At 40.3% G+C, this 17,821-nt stretch overlaps 3 protein-coding genes; 2 read left to right on the forward strand and 1 right to left on the reverse strand.

The window, feature by feature from the left end:
- Nucleotides 1–2,137: 2,137 nt before the first annotated feature.
- Nucleotides 2,138–2,678, reverse strand: GSBLH_T00002995001 (uncharacterized protein; the record flags this gene model as incomplete). Its single annotated transcript, XM_013041648.1, has 2 exons — nt 2,138–2,608; nt 2,643–2,678. The coding sequence occupies 2 exons, from the start codon at nt 2,676–2,678 to the stop codon at nt 2,138–2,140; spliced, it is 507 nt and encodes a 168-aa protein (XP_012897102.1).
- A 1,086-nt stretch (nt 2,679–3,764) lies between these two features.
- Nucleotides 3,765–5,425, forward strand: GSBLH_T00002996001 (Tom70; the record flags this gene model as incomplete). XM_013041649.1 has 1 exon in its annotated part: nt 3,765–5,425. The coding sequence occupies one exon, from the start codon at nt 3,765–3,767 to the stop codon at nt 5,343–5,345; it is 1,581 nt and encodes a 526-aa protein (XP_012897103.1). The 3' UTR covers nt 5,346–5,425.
- Nucleotides 5,426–9,271: 3,846 nt separating this feature from the next.
- GSBLH_T00006556001 (uncharacterized protein) lies at nt 9,272–10,139 on the forward strand (the record flags this gene model as incomplete). Its single annotated transcript, XM_013041650.1, has 4 exons — nt 9,272–9,530; nt 9,561–9,693; nt 9,723–10,105; nt 10,129–10,139. 4 exons carry the CDS (start codon nt 9,272–9,274, stop codon nt 10,137–10,139), a joined length of 786 nt encoding a protein of 261 aa, XP_012897104.1.
- Nucleotides 10,140–17,821: the final 7,682 nt, after the last annotated feature.

The raw sequence follows: 17,821 nt of genomic DNA on the forward strand, positions 1-17,821 counted from the left end.
AAGAGTAGAATTAGCAATAGTACCCTTCCATACCGCTCACTCCAAAAATACTCATTTATAATTTTTATAAAGTAGGCCATCACTGCAACTCATGGAATATCATTTCTTTTGATAATTTCAAATATAATTCTGAAAAGAGAAGGAACGAAATAGAAGGGAATTTTTGGTATTCCAAATATATTCACAATATGGAATACTATACAATTTTGCTTTATAAGGATGAATAACCCAGATAGTTTACATACTGAAATACCACTCATAATATAGATTCATCAAAACAATCATCAAGAGAATCAAGATACTTTTTCAATGACTACGTTACAAGTGAAAAGAAAAAGATTTCGATGAACGGAGTCGAATATGAAGTGACCCTATATCAAGGAGAGCATTCAAACGAGTATTTGTTGTGTGAAATGAAAGATGGGAAAGTTGAAGGTCGTTGCCAATTATTCAATCGCGGAATCTTGAGTCTTGCATGGAAGATGAAAAATGGTAAACGAGTCGGTGGAATAACGGAATACAAGAACGGTAAAGCATTACAAAAAGAAAGCTGGAATTCAATTATTGGAAATGGCGGAGATCGAAGAAGGATTGAAAATAAAAAAGGGGAAATGAAATTAATTATTTCACATCAAGCAGGAATTGATAATGAAGAGATCGTAGTTTATCAAGGTGGATTTGATGAGGAAATGAATCGAGATGGCTATGGAATCGAATATAATGTAGAAAATGGAAGAGAGAAGATTGAAGGATATTGGTCCAAAGATATTTTGATTCGAATGATTCGTGAATTCGATGCTGATAATAATGAAATGATCGAATATGCTGAAAGCAATGGTGAGAATGGGAATGTGGAGATATTGAAACGAGTTCCAATGTATATAGGAGGATATAGTATCGAAAATGGAAAATTTGTACGAAATGGAGTGGGATATCTGCTTGATGAAGCAAATGGAACAGCCACTCGAGAAAGTGAATGGGAACATGGCATAGAGAAGAAGGGTGGAGTCGATTTGTATGAAGGTTGGTATGTAAGTGGAATGAAAGAAAGCATTCGACATATACTGAAGAACAAAAAACCAAGTGAAATCAAGAGTGAAGTTGTGGAAGCTATTCCCGATAAACTAATTCGCGTCCGTAATACAAAAGAACTGAATACAATAGATTCGAAAGTCACAGATCTGGTGATCTGCTCGAAGAACGGTAATGATGCAAGGTCATTGGATCTGAACCAATTCAAATGCCTGCAATCGATCGAAATCCAGGATGAATGTTTTACCTCTGTGAAAACATTCAATATCAATGGATTGAAAAGGTTAAAAAAGTTGAAGATCGGAAACGATTCCTTTACACGGTCAGCTGGTACGTATGGAAATGACGAATCGAAATCATTCCACATATTGAATTGTGAATCATTGGAATCGATTGAGATTGGTGAATATAGTTTCAGTGACTTTGCTGGAAACTTTGAATTGAAGAATCTACCACGATTACGATCGATCAAAATTGGCCATGCTGAAAGAGGCTGGAACTTTGCATATAGTTCTTTTGTAGTTAAAGGTTTATTTCACATCTCTGCGGATTCACCGTTAAGATCTTCCAAATCTGCGATCGATTGAATTGGGCTTCTGCGCTTTTGCCTTTTCATTGGTCACAACCTTGGAAAGTATTCTTTATTTCCTTTTGAATAGGCTCATTTGAGTAGATCTTCCGTTATTGAAATCGATCAAACTCGATAAGGATTCACTCTATGGAAAGGAGAACGATGAATCATGTTCACTCATAATGCGAAGTGAGAACTCAACGATGAAACATCGATAAATAGATCTCCCCCAATTAACATCAATCGTTGGAGAACGATACAGTTTCTGTAATTCCTGTAGACTCATTTTAGAAAGTATATAGAGTTCTCACTAAAATGATTGAATATAGATGTTCCCAATCTTCAAACGATCAAACTTCCCAGTGATTCCTTTTCTCACGTCTTGTCCAAAACCATGAATAGTATTTGAATCTACCATATTCTTTCCATAGATGTTTCATCCGCCCTCTTAAACCTGTTAACGTGAGAGCTGTTAGTGGAAATTTTATCTTTTAATATTCATAATCAAAGAATACTGGCTCGTTTTGTTTTCATTCATTCATTCTCATCTATCGCTTCTCCCACTCTTTTCAAACAAACAGTCCAACAGTTTAAATTAAGCACTGAACGAACATCTTCAACAGTTCGCATTAAATCCAAAAAAGGGAGCAAATACTTCAGTTCCTTATCCTTATCGTCTCCATACCAGCTTGTTATCGAAATCGCATTGCACTTGTCCATTCGGTAATACTCCGGATTGTTGTCCACCAGCATTGCGGTTTCGAGCGCAGAATTCACAGTCTCGATTCGTTTCACATATCTTCCATCCACCAAACTGCAATTCTCTTTATAATACCGTCGCTGGATGTGGCACTTGGGATCGATTACGTTGAGAATGGCGTCAGCGTACGGCTTTTCTCCAGCTGTGAAGATAGCGACATCGAACCATTGGCAAACCTGGTTCAAAAACTCATCAAGGTAGGGTCGTTTGTATACGTAAAATGAAACGTACTTGTTTTGGCGAAGCTGTGAGTTACATTCAAAAAGAGTAACAAAATACGATAGTGACACCAATGCTCTCCAGAGATGGCTTCATTGTAGATAAATCACTAAATCTACAGGAATAAACCAGTGTTTCATCTAAGTCGAGAATTAAAGTATGTCGAATGGGCGGGATATGGAAAAAGAGAAAACGCCACTTACATGCATAGTAATAAAACGGATTGCACTTTGTTTTCCCTCGAATGCGGTTTTTGTAAACGTGCTTACAATTGGATACAATCGCATTTCGCACAATGTCCGAATCGTTACTAAACAGAAGAAGAAAATGGCGAAATAATCCTAAAAGAGATCTACAAGTGATCGTCACAATGGAATCCCCAACAAATGAGTAATTCCCGAAATGAGAAGAGATAGGTTGTATGCGCTAGCAGCAACACTACATCATTAAGGAAGTACTGTAGATCCAATACCCAATCAAACATATGAATGTGAAGAGAACTTGTAGAAATGCCATAACTCCACGTTATTGATTGCTGCAGAAATATGGATAGGTCGCTAATTGAACACTACAGATTTAGTGATGACAATGAAAAATATAGTGTTGACTCATTGAATGAATGGACTGTATTCATGAGCTTCTGACAATTCTTGCTGCAGCATGATAATAAAAAAAACCTACCAGAGTGCAATCGTTCGTGTAGTTCGTATACTATATGAGAATGTATATCTGGCACATAGAGTATGGGAGATTGTTTGAAATGAGCCTACGCGGTCTTGTTGCAAAGCATCTTTTCCCCGCGGTTGTTGTATTTACCTCATATCTTTTTTGTACTATTGATGTCAAACTTAAGTAGTTTATGGGTGGTGTCTATGAGAGAATAGATCAGAAGAGTGTTATCACCACACTTCTTGCAGCAGGTGTAGTGGCCGCTACTGCTTTTTTTGTGTATCGGAGACGAAAGGATGCTAAAAGTAAACATAATGAAGACAAATTAGAGGACCGTATTGTCCTTGTATTCCATCATGATCTCTAGAGCCCGCTCAATCCGAAAAGGAGTGTTCTTCGGCGGAGAAAAAAGTGAAGGCGGAGAAACAAGAGAAGAAATCGATTCCCGTTGAAACTTCTGCAAATTTGAACGAAAAGGCTAAGCCCACCTCTGAACCAGCAGCACAGTCCCGCATGGAGAAAAAGCCGGAAACGGCGTCTCCCGCACAGTCCGAAGCGAAGGCCTCGGACAAGAAGACTCCTCGCAAGACTCCCGAGTGGGTTTCTCTCTACAACAAAGCGAAAGCCGAATTCAACGCGGGCAAATACGAAGAAGCCCTCGCTCTGTTCACGCAAGCGATCGATTCCTCCCCGTCTGGCAATTCCCAGCTGAAAACGCTGCTCTACTCCCGCGCCTCCTGCCTTAAAAAGCTGAACCGCGTCGAGGAGAGTCTCTCCGAGTACACCAAGTGCATCGATCTGGACCCGAAGTACCGTCGCGCCTACATGGCTCGTGCGGGTCTCTACAAGGCGCAGGGCGACCTGGAGAACTCGCTCCGCGACTTCTCCTTCGAGTACCTCCTCGAAACCATCGAGGCGGGCGACCTGCAGCCCACGCCGCAGGACTTCGAGGAGGTGGTGCAGGAGCTGGCTGCGCGGCATTGCCAGGCGGAGATCGACCGTCGCTACGCGTCGTCCTTCGCGTTCTCGCTGCCGTCGGCGCAGTTCATGACGCTGTACTTCCTCACGCTGCGCAGCGAGCGTGCGGCGCAGTACAACACGCTGAAGCTCTCCGAGGAGGAGCTTTCGAAGCGGATCGAGGCGGGAGAGGCCGCGGAGCCGTCGCTGGGCGACTTGTATTTGATGCGAGGCGGGCTGCGGAAGAGCAAGGGCGCGTTCGAGGCGGCGTATGCGGACTTCTGCGAGGCGGCGAAGGAGGAGGCGAAGTGCAGCGATCGGAGCCACGCGCTGCTGGAGAAGGCGACGTTCCTGACGCTGTCGGGGGACCAGAGAGAGGCGCGGAAGATTTTCGAGGCGCTGTTCGAGGCGGGCATGCGCGAGGTGAATCTGCTGGTGAAGTTCGCGTCGTGTCTGCTGGAGCTGGGCGAGGAGACGCGCGCGCACGAGCTGTTCGATGAGGCGGTGAGCGCGTTCCCGAAGGAGGTGGACGCGTGGTTCCACCGCGGACAGATGCGGCTGGTCGAGGGGGAGCTGAAGAAGGCGCGGGAGGATCTGCAGCGCGTGGTGAAGCTGAATCTGAACCACGAGATGGCGTTCGTGCAGCTGGGCTTCTGCTTCGCGCAGGAGCAGCGGTTCGACATGGCGATCGAGAACATGAAGCGCGCCGTGTCGTGCCAGGGCTGTCCCGCCGCGGTGTTCGTGCATTACGGCGAGCTGATGAACATGATGACGCGGCTCGGCGAGGCGGAGGAGCTGTTCAAGAAGGCGGTCGCGAGGGACAAGACGTGGCCGTACAGCTACGTGAACCTGGCGACGCTGGAGCTGCAGGCGCGAAACGACTACATGAAGGCGTTCGAGTATCTGGACAAGGCGATCCAGATGGACGGGAGCTGCGTGGCGGCGTTCGTGCAGCGAGCACAGCTGTATATGCTGATGCAGGAGAACGCGAAGGCGAGCGAGGATCTGGAGAAGGCGATGGCGCAGTGCCGGACGAGCAGCGACTTGAAGCAGGTGTGCGGAATGAAGATCTCGCTGCAGTTCCAGACGGAGGCGCTGGACAAGTTCCAGCAGCTGACCAAGGCGGAGGCGGTTTAGGCGTTTTAAACAAGCTCGAGGAGGAGAGGGGAGTCTTCGTGGCGGGTATCTCTGCTTGTCTGTTTGTTTGTTTGCTTACTTGCTTGTTTGTTGGAGAAAACAAGGAATGGGAATGGGGGGGAGGAGGCGTTCCGCCGTCGCAGGCGCTCGCGCAATTCGAACTGAGGGGAGAAAGCGTGAGGATGGATAGGGACACGCGATGGCACGCGCGATTCATTCCGTTCTCCACGTAATTCGTTTTCGTTTTCGTTTTCGTTTTCGTTTTCGTCCTCGACTTTGTACACAACTTCATCCTCGACTATGCTCTCCATTACTCCCACAGACAACGAAGAATCTTCGGCTTGCTGAGGGAGTGAAAGAATGCTGTATGGAGTCGAAGCCCATTCCTCATTGGCTTTGTCAAGGGGGTGAACTTCACTGGCATTCGCCTCATCCGATTGCTCTTCCCTTCTTCTCTCATTTACCTGCTTGATTATTTCTTCTGTGGTCAGCTTTGAGTTCTTTAAAGGACACTGGAAGGAAACGCCGCCAGGACGGTTTTGAATAAGAACAGTTCCAATGTCGTTTTCTCCAAAGTACACATCATACAAATTCTTTGCCACTTCTTGCATAGACCCTTCATAGAGACAAAACTCTGGTCTCGAATCACAAACTACGAAGATGTCTCTCACTCTGAAATAAACTGGGATCGACCTATTCCATAAATGCAGGAAAACGTTCAGTACCTCTTCAACATTTGAAGAGACCGATTATTATTACTATTATTATTATTATTATCAATACCTTTTCTGTATTCAGTAGAGTCATTGAATGCTAGACAATTAGACAAATAACAAGATTCAATATACAGAGTGATTGAATGGGAGGAAGAATTGGAGTTTTGACATTTCTAGAATTAAAAATTCGCAGTATACATATACTCTTTTCTAAAACCGAGAGCATATAACCAATTGGCAGCTTTTGAGTTTGGAATGGTGTTAAAAATACTATATTGTTACAAATATCTTAATAAGCATACGCTCGCCGAACAGCTTCTCCTACAGGAGAATCCACATATTGACTCTCATTATACAATTCTCTTGCCAACGTAAGCTTTGGGTAGAATAACAACAAGTAGGAGTACAAAGGAACTATGTAAATCAAAAGTGAAATACTGTACCTGCCGCAGCACCACAAAGAAGCCACCAGCGTTTTGCATTTGGAACAAATGCACATGCTATAAGGCTTGCTGTCACTATATTCTTAACTCTTTCATTGACACTTTTCTTATGATCAGTAATCAGTTTGTTTTCTTCTTTTGTAAGTTTGGATCGATTATTAGACCTTCGTTTGAATCAAATAGTACTTCATACAAGTAGGTTCTGTATTCCTTTGTTGTTTTCAACAGGAGTAACTTATTCTTCAGCCCTCTGTCCATTAAACAATTATTAATTTGAATGCGATCTCGATTCATCTTTCAAACAATAAATAATGGAATACTTCAAGATTCAAGGTACTCCATATTAAATAAAGATCTATGTACAAACCACCAGAAAATCGATCAAAAAGTCACTGTAGTCGCTTTTACGCTCACAACTCTGTTCAAGATTGTTGTGTCCCGCTTTGTCCTTCTTTATTATCAAATTCAATTCTGTACAACGAAAAAACATTTATATCGATATTCTTCGGGAATCATACAATATAAACGTTTTGCATGACATAAAGGAACAATCGAATCACTTTTCCCATGAAGTAAACAAACAGGACATTTGATCTTTGCAATCTAAATCGAATGATGTATCGAATTCAACGATATCTCGAGTACAATACAAATCGTGCTTATTTGTGGTTCGAAACTTGACCACTACGCTATAAATGGATAAGAAGCAACTCTAGAATGAAAGTGGATCTTTAAAAATCACTTGTAATATGATTGGGTGTTGTGAAGTACTTTTTCCATCGTAAATATTCATTTCTACTAGAATGCTATATGATTATTGATTTCGAATTATCGAAAATAGTTCAATTCGATTGGGTATTTTGTATGTTTGTTAAAAGTTAATACAAAGTTCATAAGTAACAATACCAATAATAATAAGAGTGACATTCTATGTCCAGGAAGGAAATAATAAGCTTTGTATATTATGTGTACCTTAATCCCTCTTTTATTCTTTTTTCTCCCTCATTTCTCGATCCTATAACATTTTCCTCAGTACACCTTCACTTGAAGCCAAATCCTTCATAAATATATATTGCACATCATCTCATCAAACTGACTTCTAATAGAGTCATGCCCAATATCGTTGTCTCCCACATACACAAGGCATAATTCTTTTCTTACAGTTTGCATAGGCCTGTGCATTCTGCATGTCCATTAATCATCATAATGACTAATTAGTAAAAACTCCCTTGCCTTATAGGTATGATCTCTACAGCGATTTCAAATGAAAACCAGAAACGGTATTATTACTATTATTTCTGGTGATTAACACACATATACTCATCTTCAGATAGATTTCTGTAATCAGTAGAGTCATTGAATGCTAGACAATTAGACAGATAACATGATTCAATATACAGAGCGATTGAATGGGAGGAAGAATTGGAGTTTTGACATTTCTAGAATTAAAAATTCGCAGTATACATATACTCTTTTCTAAAACCGAGAGCATATAACCAATTGGCAGCTTTTGAGTTTGGAATGGTGTCAAAAACACCAATACACCAACGTCGCATTTTTTTATGTAAATTTCAACAAGATATACGTATCCTTCATATTAGAGCTGAAGAAATCTCTATAAATAGTAAAACCATATCGATTCATGTTTCAAACAAATAACATAACATAATCTTGTTTTCAAGTAGTTCTACCATTCATAATAACATATAACAAACCACCAGAAAATCGATCAAAAAGTCACTGTAGTCGCTTTTACGCTCACAACTCTGTTCAAGATTGTTGTGTCCCGCTTTGTCCTTCTTTATTATCAAATTCAATTCTGTACAACGAAAAAACATTTATATCGATATTCTTCGGGAATCATACAATATAAACGTTTTGCATGACATAAAGGAACAATCGAATCACTTTTCCCATGAAGTAAACAAACAGGACATTTGATCTTTGCAATCTAAATCGAATGATGTATCGAATTCAACGATATCTCGAGTACAATACAAATCGTGCTTATTTGTGGTTCGAAACTTGACCACTACGCTATAAATGGATAAGAAGCAACTCTAGAATGAAAGCGGATCTTTAAAAATCACTTGTAATATAAGTCCTGCAATACGGATGTTTCTTCTTTCTACCAAAGCCACCGTAACAAAAACAGAGACAGCACTTCCCAGAGAATGGCCAAATCTAGAAAAGTGATGGACACGATGACCATACAAGACTAAACGGCTCGGATCAACGTTCATTTCGTCAATTAGATACTCTACCACATGATATCCACACTCCTTTATTGATTGTTCGGAAGCCAAGGTTCTAGTGTGAAGAGACTTGCCGAATTAAGTACTTATTCTTTCCATAACCCGGGTAGTCGTAAGTAACAACATCGCAACAAAGAGAACGCGACATCCACTTTGTAAAATATTTCCTAATGCACTATTATATTCCTCATGCATTCTACAATTGACTAATATCTTCAGCATTTGCGTGGCTGTACACGATGGTGAAAAAGGTCTTAACTTGAGGCTTCGCTATAATCATTGGAATGACATTTCCGGATGGATCCTTTCTAAATAATAATATCAACAGAAACACAAAAAGGTACATTTCGTGGTAAGAGAGTGGCCCTGTAAACTCATTTCCACTATATTTGCACTCTGGAGGAAGGTAAAGCACTTTCTCGATAAGAGCATTCATGAGAATCAATTTCATGAATATCAATCTTGTATGACTAAATATACATATATATCGAAAGATGCATTGTTTGTTTTTGATGACTGCTGTGTATCATATTTTGTTTTTTATCCTTCTAATATCGTGTACAAATTCAATATATGTCCGAATCACGGATCGAAAGCCCAAATGGGCAGTGAAACGAGAAACCACTCAGTCTCCTCCTCAAAAGCCGACGTATGCATCTAATCCTGGAGATAAGCAAAATTCAGTCAAAGAAGCTATGATGGGGACGACTTCAGAACCAAGTGAAGATTTTCGCTCTATACCAATTTCACGTGCAGTAGTTCCCTTTTCTGGTAATGTTGCAACAGTTGTTTTATGGATAGGACCTGACGTTCTTTTGCCTCTCACTTCTGTGTGTAGCCCCTATAGAACGAGCCATTACACCTATTACGTATGCCCATTTCAGTATATAATGCAGGTGGAAAACAAGGTGAATGGATTTCGTGGCTGTATTGGGTAATGAAATGGTATTTATAAAATATTAGAATTTGGGGTCAATATATCGAGAAACCGACACAGAATTCCGAAATCCGTCTCCGATTTGATGATGGTGACGAGTGTTTAGGTCATATATATCGCACTACCAATGTTTTGGTTCCTCTTTTCAATAACATACAGCTGATCATTTCCTGTGATCCTCTTGTACAAGAAAACCTTCGTGTTCTCTCTGTTCGCGAAGTCCGCACTTGCCAATATGAAATAGAAGCTTCTTCGCCCATTGTGTGCAGAATCGAAAGCCACGAAAGGTCAAGTCAAGAGTCAACACCATCTGAAGCGGAAGCATCGAAAGCAGGGCAAAGAATGGGCGAAACAAAAGAGCAAGGTGAGATGGAAGGACAAGAGAATCGTTCGGATGACTCGAACGTGGGTTTGGATCAGAGCGAATCTCAGAACGGAAATGATAATGAAAATGAAAATGTGAATGTGAATGTGAATGTGAATGTGAATGGAAATGGAAATCCAAGTGAATATCCAAATGAGCATCAAGCTGAAAGTGAAATTAATGTCGAAATCGCAAGCGAGAACGAGAACGAGAACGAGAACGAGAACGAGAACGAGAACGAGAACGAGAACGAGAACGAGAACGAGAACGAAATGGAGATTGAGTACCCGAGGGACTACGACTATTCAAACAATATAGAGAATGTTTACGAAGAAGACTATCCTCAAATCGAAGAGAATGAAAACGAGGGAGAAGAGCAAATGTCACGTTGAGCTTTGATGAGGGTGTGAGGTTTAGAGCCGGAATTCGCTCAGTATTTGAAGCAGGAGATCGAGCAGATTCGCGAACAGTTGAATGAGTTAGAGGAACAGTTGGTTCAGATGGGTTTTTAGTCATTTGCTTGTTTGTTTTAGAATGTTATGAATCGAAAAGAAGGAATATGTGCCTTATTGACTGTTTTCTACCTGAGGACATGGACTATTGATAACCAAATTGAATAATCGCTTTTGTACCTTGATAATGTTTATTCTTCATGCTGCTGAATTGATAAGACAACTACAAAGGATATTGATTATTTGTTTTATTCTTGATAGAAATATGATAATCAGAATATTAGTTAATTCAAATGATGTGGCTGCATAATAATGTTGAATCATCACTCACACTGATACTATACTCTTTATTCGTATGCAAATCAGCATATTGTGAAGCAACGCAGTATTACATAAGTTTGACACTATTACGTATGCACAATACATAATGAAAAAGTGAAAAATAGAATAAAATAATAAAAGAACAGCATCGAGACTTCTCAGCGAGTCACCCACACTGGTACTAACTCGACTCGTGATGACTTAGCTTCCTAGATCGGACGGGTTAGGGCGCTTTCCATCAGATATGGCCGTTCTCATTTTATTATTATTCAATTGCCTATTTAAACATCACATTCTTATCATCATTCACTCACACTCCATTTCAATTCTAACCATTTCATTTCTCTTCTTCTTTTATCAACAAATCAATTAACTGAATGAGTGAGTATTATGTTTCATATGGCTGATTATTGCGCTTTAATGACATAGGACCTTTTACGGTTATTTTGGATTAGAGTATTCCTCAGAACCCTTCAATTGCGGGACTACCGCTCGAATTTGCCCCTAAGATTTTATTTATTATCGCTCGCTGTTGCGGACCGTGGACAACTAGTATTTTTAACCCATTATAAATAATATAATGCGAAATGTTAACCTTTGTTTTATTTTGCTCACCCCTGCTGTTTATGGTAAAGAGAAGCAAGCCATTCACTACTCCATGCTTATCCAAGGTTCACCTAGTAACGGTACGTTTTCATGGATCAACCCTTACAAGTATCGGAACCCCTTCATTACTTTCATGATGCTTTGTTCCGACCAAAGTGAAAACAACAACTCGTCTTTACTTGTCACAGAGACGTAGACTGATAATCTCTCTCAATCTCGGGAGTGTTCTCACGGGGTAATTCATCGAAGTAATACTACTTCACGTTTTCTTGTAACTGAATCAGATTCTCCATGAAAGGACGAAGATCACTCTCGTTCTCCTGTGGTGAGTGGAAGATCCACAGTTGAGTCTGAATGGTTGGAATGTGTGACATGGCCAAACCGGACAACATGATTGGCTCGTGTCTATTCTTGTCATCAATGGCTGACTCGAAGTCAACATACACGACGACTGGTGCTAGCATTTCGTATTGCTGGTTGGTGAATCGCAGACGTGTTTCTTCACTCGACAACTTGTATTGATCACGATCATCCATCAGTTTGCGATGTGCCTGTACTTCATGGGTTCGGAAAGCTCTTTGTGATCTAAAGAAGTCACAGAATCTGTACTTCACGTTTCTTGCAAGATGCCTATTCTTTGCATCACTCTGACAAAAGATGCGATGTTTGAAATCGCTCAAGTCTTTGATGTATAAGAAGTACTTGGGATTTTTGTTATCTCTCCCTCCCCTCGAGTATCATTTACAATATAAAGAGAGAGGGTGGTTCCATTCACCTCTGACTTGTATACCTGATAACATGTGAATAGCTCATACTCATCCTTGCAGTTGTCAGCGTAACCAGGCAACAGAGTGATTTCGAAGACATTAAAAGAGACTTTCAACAATTCTTTCAATCTCGCGAATTTCTCTTCACTTTGCTCGAATACCTTGTTATCACAAATGTCCATTGCTTCCTCGATTTCGTGAATTGTCACTCCGAATACCTTGTACTAGTCGGGTTGTTTCCACCATATGTTGTACCCACTCGAATCGCCCATCTTGCGATTCGCAATAATCTTGTGTCCGCCATCACTTGTCAGGATGAGACATCGCTGTAGGCACCGGTTGTCATTGATATTCGGGTTGACAACTGTGCATCCAAGGATCAAAGGTGTTATGATGTTTGTAACCCACGAATCAGCGAAGTGGGAACATCTCGACATAGAAGCCGATCTAACCACGGTACACAAAACCACTTCCTTTTATCTCTTTCTCTTCCACTGCATTTTTGTACCACTTCAGATAATCCTCCAGCCACTCGTCGATACAATCCTTGTGAATGATACGAAGGTGTCCCAATTGATCATCGGTGAGATTGAGTATCTTGAGTTCACCGGCATGTGACCACATGAGGTTGTATGCCATGATGGTGATGAGACACTGTGGATAATCACACATACCATTGAGAATGAACTTCTTCGCTACCTCATTGAACTCACCCGTCTCGTCCATCATCAGGTTCATCGGTTCCACTTCCTCTTCGTTCTTTCCATCAAGAAGTCGAATTCATAGTCTCTTGTCTTCATCGTTCTTGAGGCGAAAGTCCTTCCTGGTTCGCTTCTCATTCATCTATTCTGTGTATATGTTCGTATCCGCGGTGTGATAGAAAGTGGGTGCAAATCCAAGTAAGGAATCGATCACATCCGACAAGTTTCTTTCCGCGACTTTGCGATCGAACAGCGCAAAGAAATTGTTGCGACGTGTTATTTTTCGTCTCTTCTCCACCGTGTTCATGGCTTCAAATAATGGTTGTTTTCTCTTCTAACCGAATTCATGACCATTCCATTAATATTCGAGATATCTCTCGTTCCATGCTTTGCTTCCCACAATCATATACTTATGTTCTCCTTTGGGATGACCAACTCGTTTACAAGGAGTTGCGTATTTTGGTTTCTTTGCTGTTTTCAATGACCTTGTATTCTCATTCCATACCTTGTTTGACACATATTCTCGTGAATCAGGAATGAGCTACTCTGTGAACTTCCCATCGATCATATAGTACTTGGCAGCAAAGCGTTTCCAGGTATGAGCGCCAATCTTGATTATTCGTCCAGTCTCCGGGTTGATAGTATATTCGTCGCGATGAATACTTATTAATATATAGGCAACCAAATTGTTTAAGTCTAAAGTAGAACTTAATTGGCAAGTAGCTAGTAGGTACCAGACCTCAAATGGGATAATCGCATTTCCATCTTAGTCATATTCGAATTCATCGATGTCGTCTGGATAGGACGATGAGTTGTCCGAATCATCTTTCTGGTCGTCCATGAATATCTTCTTGATATTCGAATCATTATCGTATGCTTTGGCTTCTTCTTTCGTCATTTTCACCCATTTGCCGCCTCGTGGTCTAGAGTTGTCACGGAGAAATTGGTAGTAGGCAAATTCTCCAATAATCAAGGAATGATTGTTGGGAGAGAGCATTCTCGATTTGGGAACGTACTTCGTCGTACCTGGTGGTAATGGTTTGTCGTACAAACGATTCAATTTCTCGTCGTACTTGAATCCACGCCTGAGAAGGTTCCAGAATCGAACTCCGTTGATTTGAATTTTTCGTCCTATATTGGGATTCAATGTGTGAGTTGGCTTGTTCATATATGTATTTATATATTTATATTTTCTCTTTTAGTCCTAGTTCAGACCTTGATAAAAATGAAATACAAGAAAACAGAGAACAACACATGGTCTTCCCTGGTACGCACTTGTGAGGACGAGAATATCAAACTCGCCGATATCATTATCCATACCAAGTATCCGATCAATTGTGAGCGTCTATTCGGCTTCAGTGTTCGCACCCTGCAATCGAATGTGAACTGTGGTTTGATCTTGCACGACTATGATTGCATCGAGATGACTCCGGATGAAACTCGTCCGCCCATATTTACCGAGGATGAATGGGAGTATCTATTGCCTCAATTGAAATCCAATGGTCTGCTCGGTGTGCCTCTAAATGTGTTTTGGAGTAGTGATTTACTGCCTCTTCACATCATCGGTGTAATGACCAAGAATCGTACTGTTTACTTCTTTTCCAACTACTATGTACGCGTGGTCTACAATGTCGTGAATGATGAAGTGCCGCCCGAGTTGTCCGATCTGTTCATCGATGATGGCGCGTGTCTCAAGGGTGTGTATGTCAAACACTATGAACGAAGTCAACCAAAGTAAATTGAATGCATCAATGTTGTACATATTCAGCAGCAATGGAAACAATTACACGTTCAAAAAGCTCGATAACATGCTCATCAATATGCCAGAGAATGACGGCAAACATGTCCTCATGTGTGAGACAGTGGATGGCCTTCCTCAATATTCATGGACGACACATTCTGGGTGTTTTGTGAAAGTCAATAATGCCACACTCTTTGAACATACACTCACATCCACTCAACCATTCAATAATCAATGCCAATTCCAATTATCTTCGGCTTTATATCTGGCGATCATATCGATTCCATGTTACAATGAGAATGATGCCCTATTCAAACATTGTGATTCCATCGAATCGATTGTGGGTAAGGGATACGAGGTGAGTGTTTCAATGGATGGTGTGTGATTGCTCGATGTGCCATTCATCGATATGCTCAACAATCTTGTGACCCTTTCCCATACCAAACTGGTAAATGGAATAGAATGGATAAGTGAGAGTCATACAATTTCTGCATTCACGAATATCCATTCTCTTGTATGTCTGGGAGGTGTGAAGAGCATCACGATCGTTTTCCAACACTTGGGCGAGGTTGTTTCTTCTTCTGCTTCTTCTTCTGGGTGCTCGCAACAGGTCGATGTGATCTTGTTGCCTCTCTCAATGCATTGGGTTCTTTATCACTCTTGGATTGAGTGATGGGTGGTGCTGGTTGTGGTTTGCATTTGCTTGCCAGCAGTTCCCAATCATAACACTTCTGCTTGCTATCGCTTTCCACATTCTTCACTTCGTACATCAGTGGCATAATGTAATCGTCAATGTCAACAACTTCAACCAAGTCCTGAGACCATTTGCTTGTCAATGATCGCTTTTCCAGAATGCGAGGTCTTCGTGTCACTCCAACATAATCACCAACATCGAATTGAGGTGTTGTGTCCTTTGCTGTCACGTTGGATGGTTCTGTTTTCTCCATGTACAAGATATCGTTGTTGTTGTTAAGCCAAATGTCATTGGGTGTATATCCGATGTCTCTGTTCTTCCTTCCATTGTGTCGACGAACTGCACCATCGATCAAATCGAACCATACACCTTTCCATTAATTGATTGAATGGAACCATGATGTATTCCTTGATATCTCGAATTGTTCGTTCATCTAGTACTGCCTTATTCGCTGAATCCATGTGATACATGGTGCTATCATACTTGTTCAAGATGTTTGTACGAAAGATGGCATTGGTGAATTCGGTACCTCGATCCGAGCAACTATGCTTTGGTGATTCACCATATGTTAGAATGATGTCCTTCATCGCATGAGTGACTTCTGTAACACTTTTGCTTTTCAGTTTCTGAGTCATCAGGTATTTCGAATATCCATCAATACATACAAGGACATATTTGTATCCACGATTCTTGTAGAATCCAGTACTCTTTTGTGATCCTAATACTTCTTGTATCGATTTGTTTTGTTTTGAAGAGAAATCGATAAAATCGATGAAGTATATGTTTCGTTTGAATCCACTAATGATCATTCGAGTGGCACCTCTTCGTTTTGCTGGTTTCCATAGTTCCTTGATCTCATTCATGCTCCACACACACACCTCGATAAATGAATCACTTTATTCAAGGAATGAATAAGTTGTGTCAGAGGAAAAATCACAAACTGGTTATAGATTCGAAATGCATTTTATCCACTATACACTATTTCAAATAGAACATCACTCGCATTCAACATTGCAATGATCGTTTTGATATCATATGTACCTCGTGGAATCGATAGAGCATGGAGACTGGATCCAAATACACTCATATCTTGTATCCATTGTGGAAATTGAGAATGTAGTATTAATCATGGTGTTCAGAATGGCAATGATTTCACTCAGTGTATAATAACCAGGCGAGATCGTTACCTCTTCACCATTGGTGTTTGTCACCACATTGGTTGAGTCCACAATATTGAACATGACTTGATTGGGTTTGAATAGAACAGTCATGGAAGTGATAAATGGATTTCTGAACTTGTAAGGATTGATTGAATCGAATGAACCATTGATAGGTGAATCTTGTATGAGAATGGAATAATGCATGTTCTTTCTTTACCAAAGACACTCATGACTTGCACAAACAACAACAGATGGATTTGTGATGACAATGTACACATATTAGCTTTCGGTCATTACAAATAAGCAAACAAACATGTAAATACAAGAGGAATAACAATAATTCACCTTAGCTAGGTCGTCTACTACTTTCTTGCATCCAAGTATAACTGATGCAACAAACACTAAAATAAAAATGAGCACTAGGTTGATAGTATAAAGGAATTGGCGTAAGAAAGCACGAAAACTGGTTCCTGACCGATGATTGTCGACCAAACAGCCTAGGAACGATAGTCGAGGACTCAGAATCGGTTGGTCGATTACAACAACTGACAAAGGATCGCAATTATGGTCATGGAGCAATATAGCATATAAAGAAAACTGCCACCAGATTTTACGCAAAAAGTGTCATTCCCTTACTACTATTGTTCCATATTAATGAGGTTTAAGATGGAGACAAGTTGATAAATCATATTATTATTGATCGAAAGAGCTATTTGTTATTGTGAAAATAGGATCATTTTTGTTATGTGACATGTATCAAATATGGATGAACTCATCAATAGAAATAGGAAGGATGAATCAGTCATTTACCACAAGTATTGTTGTATTTCCTTTGATATATGACTAATCTGTATAATATAGTCTCGAGATACTTTGTATCAATACTTGGAAAATGAATATCTGCAATAGAATAACAACAAATGTGTATTGTTTCATTTTGGTGCATATTGTGTGATATGAATTGTATCAATGCCCATAATGAATTCACATTCTAAATATGACAACTAGTAATGTTGCTAGTTCGTGTTATAAGCTGAGAGAAGGAATGAACAGTATTAACAAACAAGAGTGTTTACAATAGTTATTCTCAATAGTATTGATTGTGAATAGTTGATGTTTTGTTATCATTATCATTATTCTGTATGGGAAAATAGAATAATGTGTATTTGTGATTGATTGTATATTTTGGCTTATTCGTATACTCCATGGATAGAATACTGTGAAAATAAGATAGGTAAGTGTGGAATAATCAGAAATGGCCAATATGAATGAAGCCAACAATACTAGAATGTAATAGAATAGTAGAAAATAACATATGT

The sequence above is a fragment of the Blastocystis hominis genome, assembly GCF_000151665.1.
Source record: "Blastocystis hominis, Singapore isolate B (sub-type 7) whole genome shotgun sequence assembly, scaffold_23".
Classification (NCBI taxonomy): Eukaryota; class Bigyra; order Opalinata; family Blastocystidae; genus Blastocystis; species Blastocystis hominis.